Genomic DNA, 18,494 nt, shown 5'->3' with positions numbered 1-18,494 from the left:
TGGAACAGGATGTGGGATCTCACAGATGAGGCTGGACAAATGGAAAGAGGGAGAACCCTGGCCACAGAGGGAAGTTGGCTGTGCTGGTGGGAAACCCACCTGCATCTGGACACAGTGGGCACACAGCTGGGGAAAGGAGTGGGAGGGCAGGGGGCACGGGGGGCCAGGGCAGCGGGTGGCCCTGTTCCTGCTCTGCCCCTCTCTGGCACTGACCTGGCACCCAGCAGGCCTTGGGCTGTGTCCCTCGAGGTGGCGATGGGCACGTGTCCCAGCAGTACCCAGGCCAAGTGGCTCCATCCTGGCAATGCCAGCACCCTTCCCAACTCCAGCCCGTTCGCTCCCGTTCCCATGGCAACCCATGACCTCACTGGGTTCCTTGGAGCTCTGCCAGTGTTTTCAGCAGAAATAAAGCAAATGACCAGGTTGTTCTGCTGCCCTCCCTGTCTGTGGGGGCTCTGTCACACCTGGGGCTCGGGTCAGGGCCAGCTCCTCTGCCGCAGGGCTCACATGCCACCTCGCAGCCACCACAGGTCTCGCACGTGCACATCACCATGGCCTCTGGCTGACCCAGTGCTCCTGGATGCAGGAGCCTGCCTGGGATATGGGGAGCACCAGGGCACTCCCTTCCCTGCACAGGCTTCAGGTGCAGCCAGTGCCCATTTTTCCCAGTTTTACCCTGCTTGGCAGAGCACACAAGCCAGGATAGAGGAGAGGGATCAAGAATGAGACAAATGGAAATAAATGGAGAAACTGGTTCATCTGCCCTGTCTGGTGGTGCCACTTGTCCCAAGGTCCTTTCTGGCCAAAGGGTCTCTTTTGGTCTGGACCCCATGTTCCCAGGGCTCCCCATGCTCTGGGGCCCCTCCTGGCCTGGGGCTAGGGCTGTTCCTGGGGGGTCCCATGTGCCCAGGGGCCCCTCTTGTTCTGGGGGTCCTACGTGTCTGGGGGTCCCTCTTAGCTCAGGGCTCTAAGTCTCTGGTTCCCTCTTAGCCTGGGGCTCTGGCTGTGCCCAGGGGTCTCATCTGATCTGGGGGTTCCTCTTGGCCCAGGACTCTGGCTGTGCCTGGGGGCTCTCCCTTGGCCCGGGGCTCCAGTTGTGGATAGGATTCCATGCTGGCCCGGGGTCCCACGCGTCTGGGCGTCCCTCTCGGTCTGGGGATCCTGCGTGCCCGGGGTCCTGCGAGCCCGGGGGTCTCTCTCGGTCCGGGGTTCCCTTGCGGTGAGAGCGGAGCGGTGGCGGTGCTGACGGCGCTGACGGTGCTGGCGGTGCTGACGGCGCTGACGGTGCTGGCGGCGGCCCCGGCATCCCGCGGCCCGGGGGCGGCCCCGGCGAGCGCAACGCGGCGCGACCACCCCCGCAGCCGGCGGCAGCGCGGGAGGCAGGGAAGGAGGCAGGGAAGGAGGCAGGGAAGGAGGCAGGGAAGGAGGGCCGCGGCTCCGCTCGGCTCGGCGCGGCTCCGCTCGGCGCTGACGGTCCCCGGTGCCGCCGCCGTCACTCGCCCCGCCCGTCCGCGGCTCCGCGCGGCGGGTGCGGGACGCGGCGCTCGCCGGCACAGCCGGGGGAGCTCAGCGGGGCCGGGCCGCGGGATGAGCGCCCGGCAGCTCCCCGGGGGCAGCGGGGGCCGCTGATGCTGCGGGGGCCGCGGGGTCTGCGGGGACCGCGGGGTCTGCGGGGGCGGCGGGGGCGGCTCGGCGCGGCCCCGCCCGCGGCGGGGGCCATGTGAGCGCGGAGCCGGCAGGATGCAGAAGGGGATGCGGCTCAATGACGGGCACGTCGCCCACTTGGGGCTGCTGGCGAAGAAGGACGGGGCCCGGCGCGGGTACCTGAGCAAGCGGAGCGCCGACAACACGAAATGGCACACCAAGTGGTTCGCGCTGCTCCAGAACATGCTCTTCTACTTCGAGACCGACTCCAGCTCCCGGCCCTCGGGGCTCTACCTGCTCGAGGGCTGCGTCTGCGACCGCGCGCCCTCTCCCAAGCCCCCCCTCTCGGCCAAGGACTCCCTGGAGAAGCAGGTGGGCGATACGGGGGGCCCCGCGGAGGGGAAGGGGAGGATGCCCCGCGGTGGTCCAGGCCTCGCATCCCGGGGCTTCTGTCGCCCGCGACCTGCCCCACGCGTGACCGGGGCGGGGGTGAGGATGAGGCCGGGCTGTGCTGGGGAGGGGGAATGCTCCCGGGGGCTGCAGTGCCAGGGCAGCGGGTGGGGCCGTTGTGGGGGTGTCGGGCTCTGTCGGGAGCACCCCCACACCCCTTCCCATCCACCTCCAGCTCTCGGCTAATTAACTGCCGGTAATTAGCGCGGGGCTGCGGCGCGGGGCGCCCCCCGGCGGCCGCTCGTGGCGCTGCAGAGCCCCCGCGAGTCCGCGGCGTGACCCCCCGGCCCGGCGGGGTTGGGGGCAGCGGCCCGGGCGGGCGGGGGGACCCTGGGGCTCCCGGGGGGCGGCTCCAGCCACGTCGCGGTTCGGCCACGCGGCTTCACTGTCTCCCGCTCCCCGTGTGTCCCCCGTGGTTTGCCGGGGGCTGAGGGACCGCTCCCCCCCGGCCCCGCGGGGCGGGCAGCCTGGCGAAGGGTGTGCGGTGCTCAGCGCGGGGGGGCGCAGGGCCTTGTTTTTAGACAGATTTCACCCTGTTCCTACTCCCCACGTGAGCAGTTTGTGCCTCTATCCCTTCCCTGGGCAAGGGGAGAAGTGGAGTGGGGTCCCCCAAGCCCCCCATGCCCCCGTGCTGGCGCTGCTCTGCAGTGCCCTTTGCCAATGCTGATGTCTGCGGGTGATCAGCGCGGAAACACCAAAGCCTTTGCGAGGCCCTGGGAGAATCTGGATCCCTCCCCCGACCCCAAGGCTGCTGGGGACAGCCGTGGAGACCACAGCCCCCAACGGGCACCGGGGTGGGTTTCCCCCCCCCCCAGCTGCACCTTTCTCAGGTGGGCAAAGTGTCCTGGAGCAGCGTGTTGTGGATGCTGGCAGCCCCCAGCGTGTTTGTCTGGGGGTGTTTGCTGAAGCTGGGATGTGCTGGAGCAACTAGGAGGGATGGGATGGAGCCAGACGGGGGGAGAACGGCTGGCTTCCAGCCTGGGGGGCAAATCCCCGGCCATTGCTTCCAAAAACACCTCCAGTCTCATTAGCGTGGACAGGAGCCAGCTGGATTCATCTCCTGACCGTGGTGTGTGGAGCGTGGCCACGCGCCCCGTGGGTGCCCGTGGCACGGTGGCACCGGGAGCCTTTCTCTGGCAGCAGCCAGAGGGTCACGGCACTGCCAGCCCGGGCTGGGCACGTGCGGGAGGCACCGTGTGTTTTGGGTCCGGCTCTGCAGGTCTTGCATAATTCCTGCCTAAGCAGGCTCCGGAGAGGCAGTGGGAGCACTGCTGGCAGACTGCAGGAGGGGACCCATGGGCACCCACCGGGCACCCTGGGGCACGGGTCAGCCTGTGAGGAAATCAGCCCCTTAATTCTGGCTCTTCCTGGCACTTGGAAAGCCCTGCCATGAGAGCCAGGCACCACTGCTCCCTGGCACGTTCCCTCCCTCCCTCCTGGCTGGGAGCACGGGAATGTTTCCCTGTGCTTTGCCCAGCTGAGGCTCCTCACAGCCCAGCACGTGCACCGGAGCAGCCCTGGTGTGTGGCACCTCGGGGGCTGCCAGGGGGTCACACTGCTGTGGCTGTCACTGCTGTCTCTTCAGTAACAGATGTTGTGGGTTCCTGGTTTGGCGTCCATCAATTTACCAGCCAGGTTGCAGTCGAGCTTCCTGACCAGATTGAAATCAAGCTTGGAATCAAGGCTTTGACTCCTCGTGTTTGTGCAGGAGGAATTTTCCACAATGCAAACACTGTGGGGAGGATATCACATCCCCTTTCCAGTTCAAAATGCACTTGCAGGGTTGATCCTTGCTCTAAATGAGGGGCTGCTGTCAGAGGGAGCTCCTGCCATGCCCAATATTTCCCCGGCCACTGCTCCATGTGAATTTGCTGTGGTTTGGCTCCTGGCTCGTAATTCTGTGTAATTCCTGTAATGTAACTGAAAGCGCGGGAGCGCTGGATGCCCACTGCTCTGCAAGCTAATTAATGGCCCAGGGATGAGATAAGCAGTGAATATTGATGGTGCAGATCTGCAGCCTGGCCAGGCGGGAGGAGCGGGTGGTACGCGGGGCCGGCTGCGCTCCAGGAAGGGTCCATGTTCCTCACTCCAGGGAAAGCCCTGCCTTCCACCTCACCTGGTACCCAGCTGTGCCCAGCATCCCGTGAAGGGAAGGTGCTGAGGAAATTTCTAGCATTGCCTGTGATCCCCATTAGTTGTGTTTTGAGGGTACGTATCTACCCAGGCAGTTCCCGCTGGAGCTCTGAGGACAGCGTTCCCTGCAGCAGAGGAGCTCCAGGTTTGGATTCCTTCCTTGCTGGAGCAGAGCCTGAAAGGTTCCAAATTCACTGCAAAGGAGAAATTTTAAGGGGTGGGGCTTTCAAACCCTCACTTTTAAAGTGCACATAATGTACTTTGGGGGGATTTTTTCCATGGAACATGGTGACTTTTAGCATGGGTACATGTGAGAATAGGGCAGCAAAGACATTTGGAAAACTGGAACAACAAAGAGGGATTTGCTGCCTCTGGAAACTTAGTTTACTGCTTTTGCTACAGTTCATTTTTCCACAAATGAATTTTCCTTCCAACCAGTTGGACGTGGAAGATATTTTATTGCTGGGTGAGGCCAGGCTGTGGCCAGGGGAAGGGTCTGTGGGATGGGCCAGCGTGGCCCCTTGGCGCGGGCGTCTGGGATCCGGCTGCTTGGGGTGGTGATGCCAGTGGTGCTGGGCTGGGCCGGGAGGGTGACCCCCCTTTTACCCTGCTGTGGTGTCTGGGCCGTGCCACCCCCAGCCCTGCTGTCCCCGGCCCCCGAGGGTGGCGATGCCGGGATGTGCTTTCACGTGGCCACGTCCACGTGCGTGTGCTGGGGGTGGGCAGGATGAGGGTGCCCCGGGAGGGAGGGGGCACAGCCAAGGTGAGATCCTGGAGGAAGAGCTGAGCAGGTGTGAGGTCCAGAGTTAATCTGACCCCAACCTCGAGGACCAGGAAGGCCCCAGCATCGGGTGAGGACTCTCCATCGTGTGTCAGTTGGGCAGCTGGAATCACAGCTGGGTTTGCTCCCTGGATCCAGCCTGGAACTGGATTTAGAGTCACAGAATCACTAAGGTTGGAAAAGCCCTCTGAGATTATTGAGTCCAACTGTTCTCCAAGCACTGCCAAGGCCACCACTAACCAGGTCCCCAAGTGCCACATCTCCAGGGCTTTTGAAGACTTCCTGGGATGAGAACTCCACCACTGTCCTGGGCAGCTGTGCCAGTTTCCAGACCTGTATCCCAGTGCTGTTTATTGTTCCTAACCAGGAGCCCTCAGACAGAGCCAGTGTGGTGCTGAGTCAGACAGTGGCCCCCTTGGCTCGAGGCTCTGTGCTCTGGGGTGCTGAGCTGTGTTCCCCCAGGCCAGGGCTGCTCCCGAGCACACACGGCCCATGGATGGCCATTTCCTGCCCCATCTCCAGAGTGCTATCCAGGGAAGGGGCCATGGTTATGTCTGTGCTGTCAGGGGTAGGCAGGACTCAGGAAGTGTTTTGCATCACAATGCAAAGCTGAGGTGAGCGTGCAAGGGGTGGGTGGTGTGGCTGTGGTTCCCACGGGATGGCAGAAGGCTTGTGGACACAATTCCCACTGACACATCCTGGAAAGAGTTGTCTCCCATCTCCTGGCAGTGTGTCCAAACCCAGTCCTACTCATTTTCCTGTAGAGCCAAGGAGGGCATGGGAAAGCCATGGCTCTTCCCAGCCCCAGCAGCACACAGAGCATCGAGAGCACCCTGTCCCATGGCCCCCATCCCCAAGAACTGGGAGTGCTGGAGGGGAGTGGAGACAGGGAAATTTGGGTGCCTTGGGGATCTGCAGTATCCCCTGCCAGCCCAGCAGCTCCAGCTCTCCCAGAGCCCAGCCCCAGGCCCTGCTGATGGAGCTGTTCCTGGCAGTGGGAATGCTCAGACAGCTCTCCAAGGCATCCAGCCATGCCCGGCCCCGAGCGGGGGTTCACCTGGCTACCCCCAAAAAGGAGCATCAGCCACCTGGGGCAGGGGGAATTCTTCTACCTGAACGTAATGCCATGCAATCTGATTTTTTTGGGACTATAAATCATAATTTGTGGAACTAAACCTGAACTATTCAGCAGCTTTGGGGGAACATTGTTTTTTTAATTAATTACTGTAGCAGGCAATGCCATGTGGGGATTTTTGAGTGGGGGGGGTGTGCTCATGGTGTTGGTTCTGGTGTTTCCTGTGGGCCTGCCTGCCAGATCACTGGTTAAAATCAGGGAAAATTTGATTTATTTAAATTTTTCTACAAATATTTCTACCAGTGACTCCAGAGCCTGCTCCACATAGGTGATGCTTGCCTCTAGCACCCATTTACGAGCATCCTGACAGCCCATCCCGAAGCAAAGGAGGGAAATTGCAGCCTCTGGGATATTTTTTCTTACTGTCAGCACGGAAATGAGCTGCTGGAGCATCCGACTCCAAAGTCCTGTTTTCCCAAAGCACATGGTATGTAGGTCAGGGATGTTAAGAGCTGCCATAGCTGGCTGTGGATTTTTAGACTCATCCATCCAGAGCAGGAAAATTCTCCTCCTTTTGCCCTTTGTGTCAGCTGGAATAACCATCAGCTTCACAAACGGGCGGACGTGGATCTACCCACTCCGGGAGGATGGAGGGCAGGCAGTTCCAGAGGGATGATGGGGGGCATTCCTGTGGGATGGAAAGAATCCTGTGGTGGCACAATAAAACAAGGAAAAGGTGACAGTGGTGTTGCTGGGGGGGTTCCCTTGTGGTCCCCCCACTATCACATGTGCAGTCACCAGTGTGGGGATGCAAGGAGAGCAACTCCTGGGAATAACATCCTGAGGGGCCTGGCAGGTCGTTCAGGCAGAAGAATGCCCCGCTCCAAATTTAAAAGAATTCTGGGAATAGGTTGGTTTTGTATTTTGGAAATAATGCATCATTTTAAAGATTATTAGGATTTATTTCTGAGTCTTTCTGCACATCAGGGGCCTTGGTAATAACCCCCCCCCTGGAGCAGGGAGGGCCCAGGGCTGTGGGTGGCCCGGGGGGAGCTGGTGATGGTTGCCTGGGGGGGTCCTGGGGCTGTGAGTGCCCCTGGAGTGCTTTAACATTTCTCTTGGTGACCTGGAATGTTCCTGTATCATTATTTTGGGCAGAATTGCCAGGTCTCCTGGGGCTTCTTGAAGGAAGTCCTTGGGGTTTGGGTATCTGGGCATCCTGCAGTGCTGTGCATCCCACAGCTCCCGGGTCCAGAGCAATGTGCCTCCCACAGTGGGGGCTCAGAAGGCACCCCGGAAACAGGGGAGGCTGGAAAACACCCTGTAATGAGGGATTTCCTCAAGGAATCACATCTGCTTATTTTAGCAGGAGCAGAGGGAGAGGGCTGGGGTGAGGGGGGTTCATCCCCAGGGCTGTGAGTTGGTGAGGTCTGAAATGAGCAAAAAGTGGGTGTGAGGAGAAGCAAAGGGATGCTGTGGGTAACTCGTGCCCTGCCCTGGGCAGCACAAACTGCCCCAGGGACACTGTGCTGGGGCCATGCTGAAGCCACAGGCTCATCCTGATGCTCCCAGAGCTCTGCGTGCTGCTGTGAGTGGCTGGTCCTGTGCTGGTCCCACATGTGGGTCTGGTCCTGTCCGTGGGGCTGGTCCTGTGCTGGTCCTGTCCGTGGGGCTGGTCCTGTCCGTGGGGCTGGTCCTGTGCTGGTCCTGTCCGTGGGGCTGGTCCTGTGCTGGTCCTGTCCGTGGGGCTGGTCCTGTGCTGGTCCTGTCCGTGGGGCTGGTCCTGGTCCTCAGTCTGTGCCCGTGAGCGCGGCAGGAAGCGCTCCCGGGCTGTCGGGTGTGATGTGTCACTGTGATGGCAGGGAGGGATCGTCGTTTGGGCGTAGATAAAAGGTGGTGGGAGTTTTATTATTCAAATATAAAATAACTTCCTCCTTCCCACCACGCTGCACTTCCTGGTAATTGTGTGGGGATAAACGGGAGCAGCACGAGGAGTGTGTGCTGGAGGGAGCCAGCTTTGGATCTCTGGTGGAGCAGAGGTTCGGACTGAGGGGTCCTGGCTGCAGCCCCGTGGGGGTGGGAGGCCTTCACCCCTCATCATCCAGCTCTGCTGCCAACAGCACTGAAAATGCCATTGGAAAAACCTTCCTGAGTTTTCGGGTTTAAATTGGATGAACCAGGAACTATCTGACCAAACCTTTGGGTACCGGTGTGGGCAAAGAGGGCAGTGGGGCAGGGTGGGCACCTGTGCAGGGTCCCTCTCCACATCCCTGCCCCACTCCCTGTCCTGATCCCTGCCCTGGGCTCTGCACCCCTTATTTTAACCTCTGACAAGCCCCCAGTCTGATGCTCTCCCAGGCCCTGGGGAAGGTTGGGCTGCTCTAACCTGGTGAGCTGTTAGGTCCTGCTTGTGGGTGCAGGGCTCTGAGTGGGTGCACTCGCCCACAGGAGCACAAACAGGTGCTGTGTCATCCCCAGGGGACCCCAGGAGCTCACCTGGATGCTGCATCATCCACATGCAGCACCTGGGAAGGGCAGCCCAGGGCTTGCCATCCCATCCCCTCTCGCCAGGCAGAGACCAGTTTTGGGGCCTCCCTGTGTTGCTGGTCCTGTGGGGATCTGGCTGAGCACCAGCTGTTGGTGTTGGTGGATCAGGTGTGGGGAATGTGCACGCTGTGGTGTTGGGGTGGTTTGTCCCTGCAGCACCAGGAGCTGCCAGGGGCATTGGGGTGGAGAAAGGGCTCACCCACACCTTGTTGTTTAAGTGGGGCATTTCCAGCCTTGCCAACCTGATGAGCTCTTCTCGATGCAGTTACAAGTGAAGGGATGTGAGATGGGTGTAAAGGCAGGCACAGAATCACACTGTGCAGAGACTGCAGATTCTGGTTAATTTTCCAGCAGTTGTCAGTAAAAGTCTTTAGGGGTGGGAGGGAGAGGAAAAGGGGTGAAAAGCAAAGGGCTGGGGAGCTGCTGCAGCTCTGGGGGTGTCCCACAGGCAGACACAGCTCTGGGCAGCCTGGGCACAGCAGGTTGGGGAAGGAGTGGGTGAGGGATGATGGTGTTTTACCATGGGAATGGCTCCATAAGGAGAAAGCTTGCCCACAGAATCAGCAATAAGAGATCTTGCACCTAAAGGATCCTGGGCAGAAGTGAAGGAACCGCATCTTCAATGGGTCCCTGCAACAACCAGTTGCCCCCCAGAGGCGAAAGCTGTGTCTGAAGGAGGGCTCTGCTGTGCCCCTGGGCAGCACAGGGTCCCAGCTGCCCTCTCCTCCTCTGCAGGACCCAGGGGGCTGGGTGAGCTCCGAGGGTGCTTCTCAGGCTGTTATCCTGAGACATGAGCCCTGGGTGGGCGCGGTGCTGGGGGTGCTGGGTCTGTCTGTGCTGGCACCACCCGGGAGCAGTGCCTGGCTGTGCCCCGGCTCTCCCCAGCGTCCCAGGCTCACCCAGAGCCTCCTGTGCCCATCTGGAGGCCCTTCTGCCCAGCACTGCTGGGCCTCATCAGGGATGGGGAGGGAAGAGCGTTGTGGCACACATCAGTGTCTTCATGGCGCGTGAGGGTCTGCGGCTGCCCATGTCCTGGGGGCAGGGGGGTGCCAGGCTGCTGCACCTTGGGCTTGGGTGGTTTTTTCCAAGATAGCTGTGAATTCAGGTCCTTCATTAAACCCAGCGGAGGAGCAGATGATGTCAGGATGAGCTCGTTCCAGAGGGTTTGGTTTAGCCCAGTTATTCCGGGCAGTATCCGGCACTGCAGCGTGGTACCTGTTTCCTTGGAGACTGCAGGGAAGCAGAGGAGCAGCACAAACCCGGCGGCGGCACCGCACACAATTAGCACAAACACTGCAAATGTCAAGGGAGGCTAAAAATAGCCCCGTGCCGTGGCCACTCCCCCCCTGAGCCCCCGGGCCGGGCGGGACACGAGGGACCCGGGCTCTGCTCCCGGCACCTCCCGGGCGCGCGGGCAGGGATGCAGGCAGGGATCATGGGATCAAGGAATCATTAAGGTTGGAAAAAACCTCCAAGAACACTGAACCATCAACCTATTAATGCAGGCAGGGATGCAGGCAAGCGTTATAGAATCATGGAATCATTAAGAAAAAGGTTGGAAAAGACCTCTAAGACTGTCAAGTCCAACCGTTAACATATGGATGCAGGCAGGAATCATGGAATGATCAGGGCTGGAAGAGGCTGCTAAGATCATAAAGTCCAACCATTGACCTATGGATGCAGGCAGGGATCATAGGATTATAGAATCACTAAGGTTGGAAAAGCCCTCTAAGATCATTGAGTCCAAGGGTTAATCTGTGGATGCAGGCAGGGATGCAGGTCCAGCTCAGCATCCTTGCTGCTCTGCCCCAGTCCCCAGGTGAGTGTCCCCAGGGTGGCTGCTGCAGGCTCAGGACTGCAGCCCCCTGCACTTGGGTGGCTTGGGTGGGTTTAGGTTTCCGTGAAGCTGGATCTTTGCCCCGTGGGATTTGCCCTTGGAGCGTTTCCCAGCCCTGTCCTCAGTGGGGGCATGGCTGTGCTGGGGGCAGCAGGTCTTGGCTGTGCTCCTGGTGTTTCCAAATGTGTTTTTTAAATGGACCAAGCTGTGGCAGGTCAGGAAGCACTTTCTGCCGGCCCTGTGTGTGGTGTAACTGTACCCTGTGCCTGCCCCCCCAGCACTACTTCACCGTTAACTTCAACCACGAGAACCAGAAGACCCTGGAGCTGAGGACCGAGGATGCCAAGGACTGTGACGAGTGGGTGGCAGCCATAGCTCATGCCAGGTATGTCTCTGTGCCTGCCCAGGGGGGACAGGGGACTGAGGGGGGAGCTGTGCCCAAGGGGCTGTGGGCAGGATGCCACTGAGCTGGGCACTGCTGGTGGGCACAGCAGAACACTTTTGTCCCCCAGCCCTGTGTTGGGGACCCTCATGTCGAGCAGGGGGCTGTGTTCAGCTGTCCCCCCATCCCCACCTCAGTCCCATGCCACTGGTGCTCCCTGTCCCAGCCTGGTTCCAAGCCCATCTGTGAGGGATTCACCCAGAATAGCAAACTGGCCAGGAGGGGGTTTGTTCAGGCTCCTGTGTGTGTGCTGTGGGAGCACTGGCCCAGCCCACCTGTCCTGGAGAGGGGTCAGGAGCCAGCACGGTGCTGGTGCCTCTCCAGGGAAGGAGGGTGCTGGGCTGGCAGCGAGCTGTGGGATCACGTGGGAGCTGTGAGCATGGAGTGGGAGAAACACCATCCTTTGCAGCCCCTGATGAGACCAGGACTCTGTAGGAGCTTGTGCCACACGTGTCCTTCTCTCTTGGGATGTGGTGGGTGGCAGAGGTTCGGCCATGGGTGTTTGGGGTTTCTCTTGTCTCGTACAATTTCACTGAGCTCTGTGCTGACCTGCCCGTTTGCCCCTCGTGGGGAACCCGTGTGCTCCCCAGCGCGGTCCTTTCCGAGCAGCAGCATTCCCAGCTGCAGGAACCGCCTCCTGGTTTCTTCCCTTTGCGGTTCCCTGATCCAGAGGGGCCAGAGCAGCACGTGGGCAGCTGGGAAGGAGGACCCCTTGCCAAAGTGCAGCCCCCGCTGTTGGGGTCCCGTCCCGGGGCCGCGGGTGGCTGTGGATCCGCGGGGCTGAGGCGCTCACGGCCGTGTCTGCTGCAGCTACAGGAACCTGGCGACGGAGCACGAGGCGCTGATGCAGAAGTACCTCCATCTCCTGCAGATCGTGGAGACAGAGAAGACCGTTGCCAAGCAACTCCGGCAGCAGATCGAGGACGGGGAGATCGAGATCGAGCGCCTCAAGGCCGAGGTGAAGCACCCGAGGTGGCCCCGTGGATGTGCCGACGCTCCCGGCGTGGCCCGTGGGTGGGCGGGCGATGTCCCTGTGTGGGCAGGCACTGGGGGTGTCGTGGCTCGTGTGGTTCTGCTTGTTTGGTGACCCTTCACTGCAAAGAGGAGCAAGGGCATTGTCTCCCTGGGGAGTTTTCCTTGCAGCAGTGGTGCAGCAAGTGGTTGTGGCTGTGCTGTGCCAGCACGGTGTGAATGGGGGGCTCGGGGGGGCTCCCTGGAGCCAGGACAGCTGCTGTGGAAGGGAAGGATTCACTCCAGCAAGGAGCACTGGGGAGTGGGCTGGGGAGCTGCTCCTTGACTCCTGTGAGAGGGGAAAACAGCCACTATATCACAGAATCACAGAATGGTTTGGGCTGGAAGGGACCTTAAACCTCATCTCGTTCCACCCCCTGCCATGGCAGGGACACCTCCCACTGGCCCAGGTTGCTCCAAGCCCCTTCCAGCCTGGCCTTGGACACTTCCAGGGATCCAGGGGCAGCCACAGCTTCTCTGGGCAACCTGTGCCAGGGCCTCAGCACCCTCACAGCCAAAAATTCCTTCCCAATATCCCATCTCTCCCTGCCCTCTGGCAGTGGGAAGCCATTCCCTGTGTCCTGTCCCTCCATGCCTTGTCCCCAGTCCCTCTCCAGCTCTCCTGAAGCCCCTTTAGGCCCTGCAAGGGGCTCTCAGCTCTCCCTGGAGCCTTCTCTTCTCCAGGTGAGCCCCCCCAGCTCTCCCAGCCTGGCTCCAGAGCAGAGGGGCTCCAGCCCTGGAGCATCTCCGTGGCCTCCTCTGGACTCTCTCCAGCAGCTCCAAATCCTTGTGCTGTTGGACTCCAGAGCTGGAGACAGCTCTGCAGGTGGGGTCTCACCTGAGGGGGCAGAGGGGGGGACTCGTTCTCCCCAGTACCCCAGGGTTGCTGTGCACAGTGCTCTGAACACACGGACACTGCTCTGAGCCATCCCATGGGATCAGCCCCTGGAGCCACTGCCCTCAGCATGTCCCGGGAGCTCCGGCAGCAGTTCCCTCATGGTGTCGGGGTGGGAAGGGTGACACGAGGCCAGGTACAGCAGACAGCAACAAGGTGCACAGATGACTCAGCAGAGGGTGCCGAGGGACTCTGTGTCTCTGAGGCACGGGGGAGGAGGAGGCTCTGAGGGGGGAGATGCCTCGCAGTGGGGGGGACATTCAGCATGGAGGGGGATGCTGAGTGCCACGGGGGATGCTGAGTGCCATGGGGGATGCTCTGTGCCATGGGGGATGCTCAGTGGTGTGGGGGATGCTCAGTGGTGTGGGGGATGCTCAGTGGTGTGGGGGATGCTCTGTGCCATGGGGGATGCTCCGTGCCATGGGGGATGCTCAGTGGTGTGGGGGATGCCTGGTGCTGTGGGTGATGCTCGGTGGCAGAGGGATGCCCAGTGCTGGGGGTATCCCCCTGCTCCCTGGCCATCCCTTCTGGATCCCTTTCCCCCCATGATGTGGGGTGGCCCAGTTCTAGTTCCATTTCCATCTGAGGAACCATTTCCGACGGCTTGAAGGATAGGGAAAGGGAACTCCAGCATCAGGGGTTTCTTCAGTCCCTGAGCCCGGAGGGGAGAGGTGCCCTCCCCTCCTTCCACCCACACGGTCCCACGGCAGGCACAGACACAGCACACCCGAGTGGGGAGGAGGCGAGAGAGAGTTCATTGTGGGGGGTTACATTTATAGGGTTCGGAGGAATCACAGAGTAACCAATCAGGTTGCAGGAAGGGTTAACAGCCAATAGGAAGGGGTTAAAGGGGCCAATGAGAACAGCTCAGGATTCTGCTCGGGACATCCCTGCAGGGATAACACTTGTCCTGGGGGTGCTGGGGAGAAGGAGCAGTGTTTGCAAAGAGACCACCAAAAGCCATTTTAAGACACGTTTAAACAAGTTTCTCATCAGATTTACTGCTACAATCCCTGTGCTGCCTGCCCCCCCCCGAACCCTCTCCCTTGGCTGTGGGTGGGTGCTGGTGCCCGTGGAGCAGGGGGTGGGTGGGCAGTGGGGCAGGAGTGTGGGGCACCCCAGAGCCAGCCTTGCCACCAGCCCCCTCCCCGTGCCTGGCAGGGGGGTGGGCAGTGGTGTCGAGGTGGAGGCAGCTGTAAGTGGGTCAACACGACTGAGACCTCAACCCCAAATCAGTCAGAACCTCAGAATTGCCCCAGAGGAGGCATCTGGAGAGGCAATGAGGGCAGAGGGGGGGTTGTCCTGTCCTTGTGATGGGCTTTTCCTTACACTTGGATATTTTGGGTTAAAAAGTGCAGGTCAGTAGCAATCCATGACCCTGTGTTAGGGTGCACTGAAGGTTCTTTTAGTCTTGTGGGGCTGGGGAGCCACAAGCCTTTCCCAGGAGTGCTGAATTTGTGCTCTCCAGGACCCCCTCGGTGGGGTTTCTCCTGGGACCCCAGTCCTGTGCTGGCCAGGAGCTCCCCAGGTCTGCTCCAGCCTCCCACTTGGAGTGACCCTGCTCCCCTGAGGGGCAGAGGCAGCAGAATGAGCATCCCCATGAGCCTGGGCCTGGGGAGGTGGGAAATGTGAACCCTGGAATTAGCTGAGGGTCGGCCCAGAGCTGCTGGCAGAGCTGCAGTGTCCTGTCCCTGGGCTCACATTGGTTTCACCTTGCTTGGTTTGGGCATTTTCACTCTTTCCCACGCTTTGAAGCAGGGATCAAATCATCAGCTTCTACTTTAATGTGCAAATTTTGCTCACTCAATTAAAAAAACCCCAACAAACAAACCAAAATAAAACTGGCACTGGCAAACCCCTTCTGTGGGCCCTTCTATCCCATGGGAATGGCTTTGGTGCCCACAAACCCTTCAGTGCAGGGGGTGTACGGGGGGTCTTGGGGACTCAGGGTTCCTTGGGAGAGCACACAGAGAGGAAGAAGCTCTAAAATCTCCTCTAAAATCTGATCCCATATAATGAAATGGGGTGAAATGGATGGAGGTGTGTAGGAGCTGGATCAGTGACCATGAGCCCATGGCCACCACCTCCAGCATGTTCCTGCTTTTTCCAAGCAGTCCAGACAGCAAAAACCACCTTTGTTCCTCCTTCCTCTCTGAAATGGGACTTTTTCTCCCCAGGAAAGTCATCTTTCCAAGTTGTTTTCTTACTTCTTTTCTATAAAATCAAAATTCAGATCACATTTTCCCAATTTCCCACGTTCTGGATGGCACATGTGCTGCTTTCCTGCCTCTCCCTGTCACTTTGCAAGCGGTTTTGGCCGTGGGGGCCGGGACACACGAGGAGCAGAGGAGGGAGAGAAAGTACAGGGAGAAACAGTGAAAGCAAAGCCGGGAGCTGGTGGCTCCGATCCCACGAGTGCGGGGAGCGCGGCCGGGGGGCTGCTCCGCCTGCAGGGCTTGGGGTGCAAATGCTTGAGGCTTTTCTGCCCTTTTCTCTCCACGTTGTGTTTACTGACTCGCTGCGAAGGCTCTTTCAGGAAACAGGGATGGGGTTTGGGTTGGGCAGCGGGCAGGACTTCCAGGTCCCAGTCCCAGTGGTGTGTTTGGGGTGCTGGGGGTGCTGAGGAGTCAGTGGTGCCCTGAGAGCTCTGCCAGGTTTCTTCATCTGCTTCATCCACTTCAATGGAGTCCCCATCCCTGGAGGGATTTAAAAACCGTGTGGATGTGGCACTTGGGGACGTGGGTTATTGGTGGCCTTGGCAGTGCTGGGGAAGGGTTGGACTCGATGGTCTCAGGGGGCTTTTCCATCCTAAAGGATTCTGTGATTCCGTGATTCTGTGAGTTTGGGATTCCCATTAAGGCAGAACCAGCACGATGGGTCCCTGTGTCTGTCACTAAGGCAGAGGCTCGTGCTGCCCCCAGCACGGTGGCAGCCCGGGCTGCCCTGGGCCCGCGGGCCGTGCCAGGCGGGTGCTCACCCCTGTGCCCACAGATCGCCTCCCTGCTCAAGGACCACGAGCGCATCCAGGCCAGCCAGAGCAGCGCGCCCAGCGACGATGACAGTGACATCAAGAAGATCAAGAAGGTGGGTTGGTGGTGAGGGCTGCGCTCGGAGGGTCCCAGCAGGCACAGCAAACGTGCTCCATGGGGGGCTGGCAGAGGTGTCTGAGCAGGTGCCTCTGCCAACAGGGTTTTTTAGGAGGAAAATGTGTTCTTCCCAGCTGGGAGCCCATCTGTTGGTGGGGCACTCCCGGTGTTCTCTGGATGCATGAGGTGTTTCTTCTCGTGCTGGCTCCTGCACCCCCTTTGACATCTCCCCCTCCCGTGGTCACAGCTTTTATTTTGGCAAAGGCAAAGCCACCACCCCAGCAGCATTCCCACAGGGAGCGATAGACTGGCCCAGGCACCTGCTGTCCCATGCAGGGGATGAGGGGTCAAACCCCCTGCGTGGGGCAGAGGCAGTTGCTGCACATGGGGCCTGGGGTACTGGGCACAGGGCAGGACGTGCTGTGGGTGCCCAGTTACATGAGAAAGGGTCAGAAAATTTTCTGGGTGCATCTCTGCATGTTTGGTTGCCCAGACACGTGCTGGCTCTGGGGGGGTTTGGTGCCCCAGTTCACCGGCAACTGGGGGTTCTGGGTAGGGCTGAGCTCCTGGCAGGACAGTGCTTGGCATTGTGGCTGTGTCTGGGAGGTCAGGAATTAAATGGGATCTTTGCTTCTTTTAGGAGTCCTGCATCCATTCCTGGAGAGGGGAAAAGGGAAAAGGGGACATTGTCTGCCATAAGAAAGTGCATTTTTAATCGTGGAATCACGGAGTGGTTTGAGTGGGAAGGGACCTTAAAGATCATCTCCTTCCAACCCCCTGCCATGGGCAGGGACACCTTCCACCAGCCCAGGTGGCTCCAAGCCCTGTCCAACCTGGCCTTGGACACTTCCAGGGATGGGGCAGCCACAGCTTCTCTGGGCAACCTGTGCCAGAGATTTAAATGAGTTATAGTTGGATTCCCAGCCTGGAGGGCTCAGAGCAGCACCAGGAGGAGGCACAAGAACACCGACTTTAGCGTGGAGCCAGGGAACCTCCCGGCTGCCCCATGCCGAGTGGGGGTCCCTGCCTGGCCCCCCAGCCCTGTCCATAACTCCCAGCCACTGCTCCCCTCAGGTGCAGAGCTTCCTGCGGGGCTGGCTGTGCCGGAGGAAGTGGAAAACCATCATCCAGGACTACATCAGGTCCCCACACGCCGACAGCATGCGCAAGAGGAACCAGGTGGTGTTCAGCATGCTGGAGGCCGAGGCCGAGTACGTCCAGCAGCTCCACATCCTCGTCAACAACTTCCTGCGGCCCCTGCGGATGGCTGCCAGCTCCAAGAAGCCGCCCATCACGCACGACGACGTCAGCAGCATTTTCCTCAACAGGTGAGCTCCATCCTGGGCTCCAGGAGCTCTGCGGCATCTCAGGAGCTCCAGTGCCCTCCCTGGGCACTGGGGCACTCGTGCCGGGTGGTCCCCAGGAGCCTACAGGGACCCCCTGCACCCTGTTGTGCAGCCCCCTGCAGCCGGCCTGAGGGCTGCCCTGCTCCCCCCCTGCCCTGGGCTGGGGCTTTTGTCTAAATCCTCGTTATTTGCCGCTTGTTCGTCCGTCTGTTCTAGTTTTGGCTCAGTCCTGTCTCGGTTCCTCTTTCAGCGAAACGATCATGTTTTTGCACCAAATCTTTTACCAAGGCCTGAAGGCACGGATCTCCAGCTGGCCCACGCTGGTGCTGGGTGAGTGCCACTGCCTCCTCCTCCTCTTCCTCCTCCTGCAACACAACAGGCATTTGCCAATCAGCAGGAAAACACATTGCACAGCATGTTGTTGCTTGGTCATGTCGGTCACAGAGTAAAAAATCCCAGAGCACCCCAATTCCTGCATTCCTGGTTCTGCCAGGTGGTGGGACGAAGGGCTGGATGCCTCACAGGGAGACTGGTGCTGAAGAGCATCTCTGTGTCCCATTAGACCCTCTTTAAACCCAAACTGGGCCGAGCTGGGTGTGATGCAAGGAGCGGGAGACCCGGGGGGTGCTCTGGGTGGGATCAGGGGGCTGGGGGGCTGTGCTGAGGCCTGGAGCATCCCACCCACCTCCCCCTGCTCTGCTCTCAGCTGACCTGTTCGACATCCTGCTGCCCATGCTGAACATCTACCAGGAGTTCGTGCGGAACCACCAGTACAGCCTGCAGATCCTGGCCCACTGCAAGCAGAACCGCGACTTCGACAAGCTGCTCAAGCACTACGAGGCCAAGCCTGACTGCGAGGAGAGGACCCTGGAGACCTTCCTCACCTACCCCATGTTCCAGGTGACTGCTGGCGCTGGGTTCCTCCCCAGGGATGCCCAGGGGAATAGGATGAACAGTGCAAACCCCATCCCCACAGCTGGTATTGCGTGGTGGGGAGGCAAAGCCTGGATGAAAATGCCCTGGGCATGGACCCTGATAGTCCCACATTTCTCCTGGGCTGTCGCTGGTGCTGTGGAAGGATGCTGTGCGAAGCTGCTCCCGGGTTGCCCCACACCTTTGGGACAGGGACAGGGGAGAGCAGGGTCCTGGGCACAGCCCCATGCCATTCCCTTCTTTATTCAGCTTTGGCACAAGGAGCTTTGAAGCTTTAACCTCCTAGCTCAGAGTGTCCCCGGCCATGGTGTCCT

The 18,494-nt window shown here is 60.1% G+C and overlaps 1 protein-coding gene across 3 annotated transcripts in view; it reads left to right on the top strand.

The window, feature by feature from the left end:
* Positions 1-1,385: 1,385 nt before the first annotated feature.
* Positions 1,386-18,494, top strand: part of RASGRF1 (Ras protein specific guanine nucleotide releasing factor 1) — a 32,608-nt gene continuing 15,499 nt past the window's right edge. For all 3 annotated transcript variants that reach the window (XM_051796845.1, XM_051796844.1, XM_051796843.1), the window contains exons 1-7: positions 1,386-2,016; positions 10,746-10,852; positions 11,720-11,867; positions 15,807-15,899; positions 16,976-17,229; positions 17,498-17,577; positions 17,954-18,147. In XM_051796845.1, coding sequence (XP_051652805.1) covers positions 1,741-2,016; positions 10,746-10,852; positions 11,720-11,867; positions 15,807-15,899; positions 16,976-17,229; positions 17,498-17,577; positions 17,954-18,147 — 1,152 coding nt within the window. In that variant the 5' untranslated portion in view covers positions 1,386-1,740. The remainder of the gene's footprint in view (positions 2,017-10,745; positions 10,853-11,719; positions 11,868-15,806; positions 15,900-16,975; positions 17,230-17,497; positions 17,578-17,953; positions 18,148-18,494) is intronic.

Source organism: Manacus candei, unplaced genomic scaffold (assembly GCF_025592945.1).
Source record: "Manacus candei isolate 608988 ecotype Guabito, Panama unplaced genomic scaffold, ASM2559294v1 h1tg000046l, whole genome shotgun sequence".
NCBI lineage: Eukaryota > Metazoa > Chordata > Aves > Passeriformes > Pipridae > Manacus > Manacus candei.
This window is presented reverse-complemented; position numbering and strand designations above follow the sequence as displayed.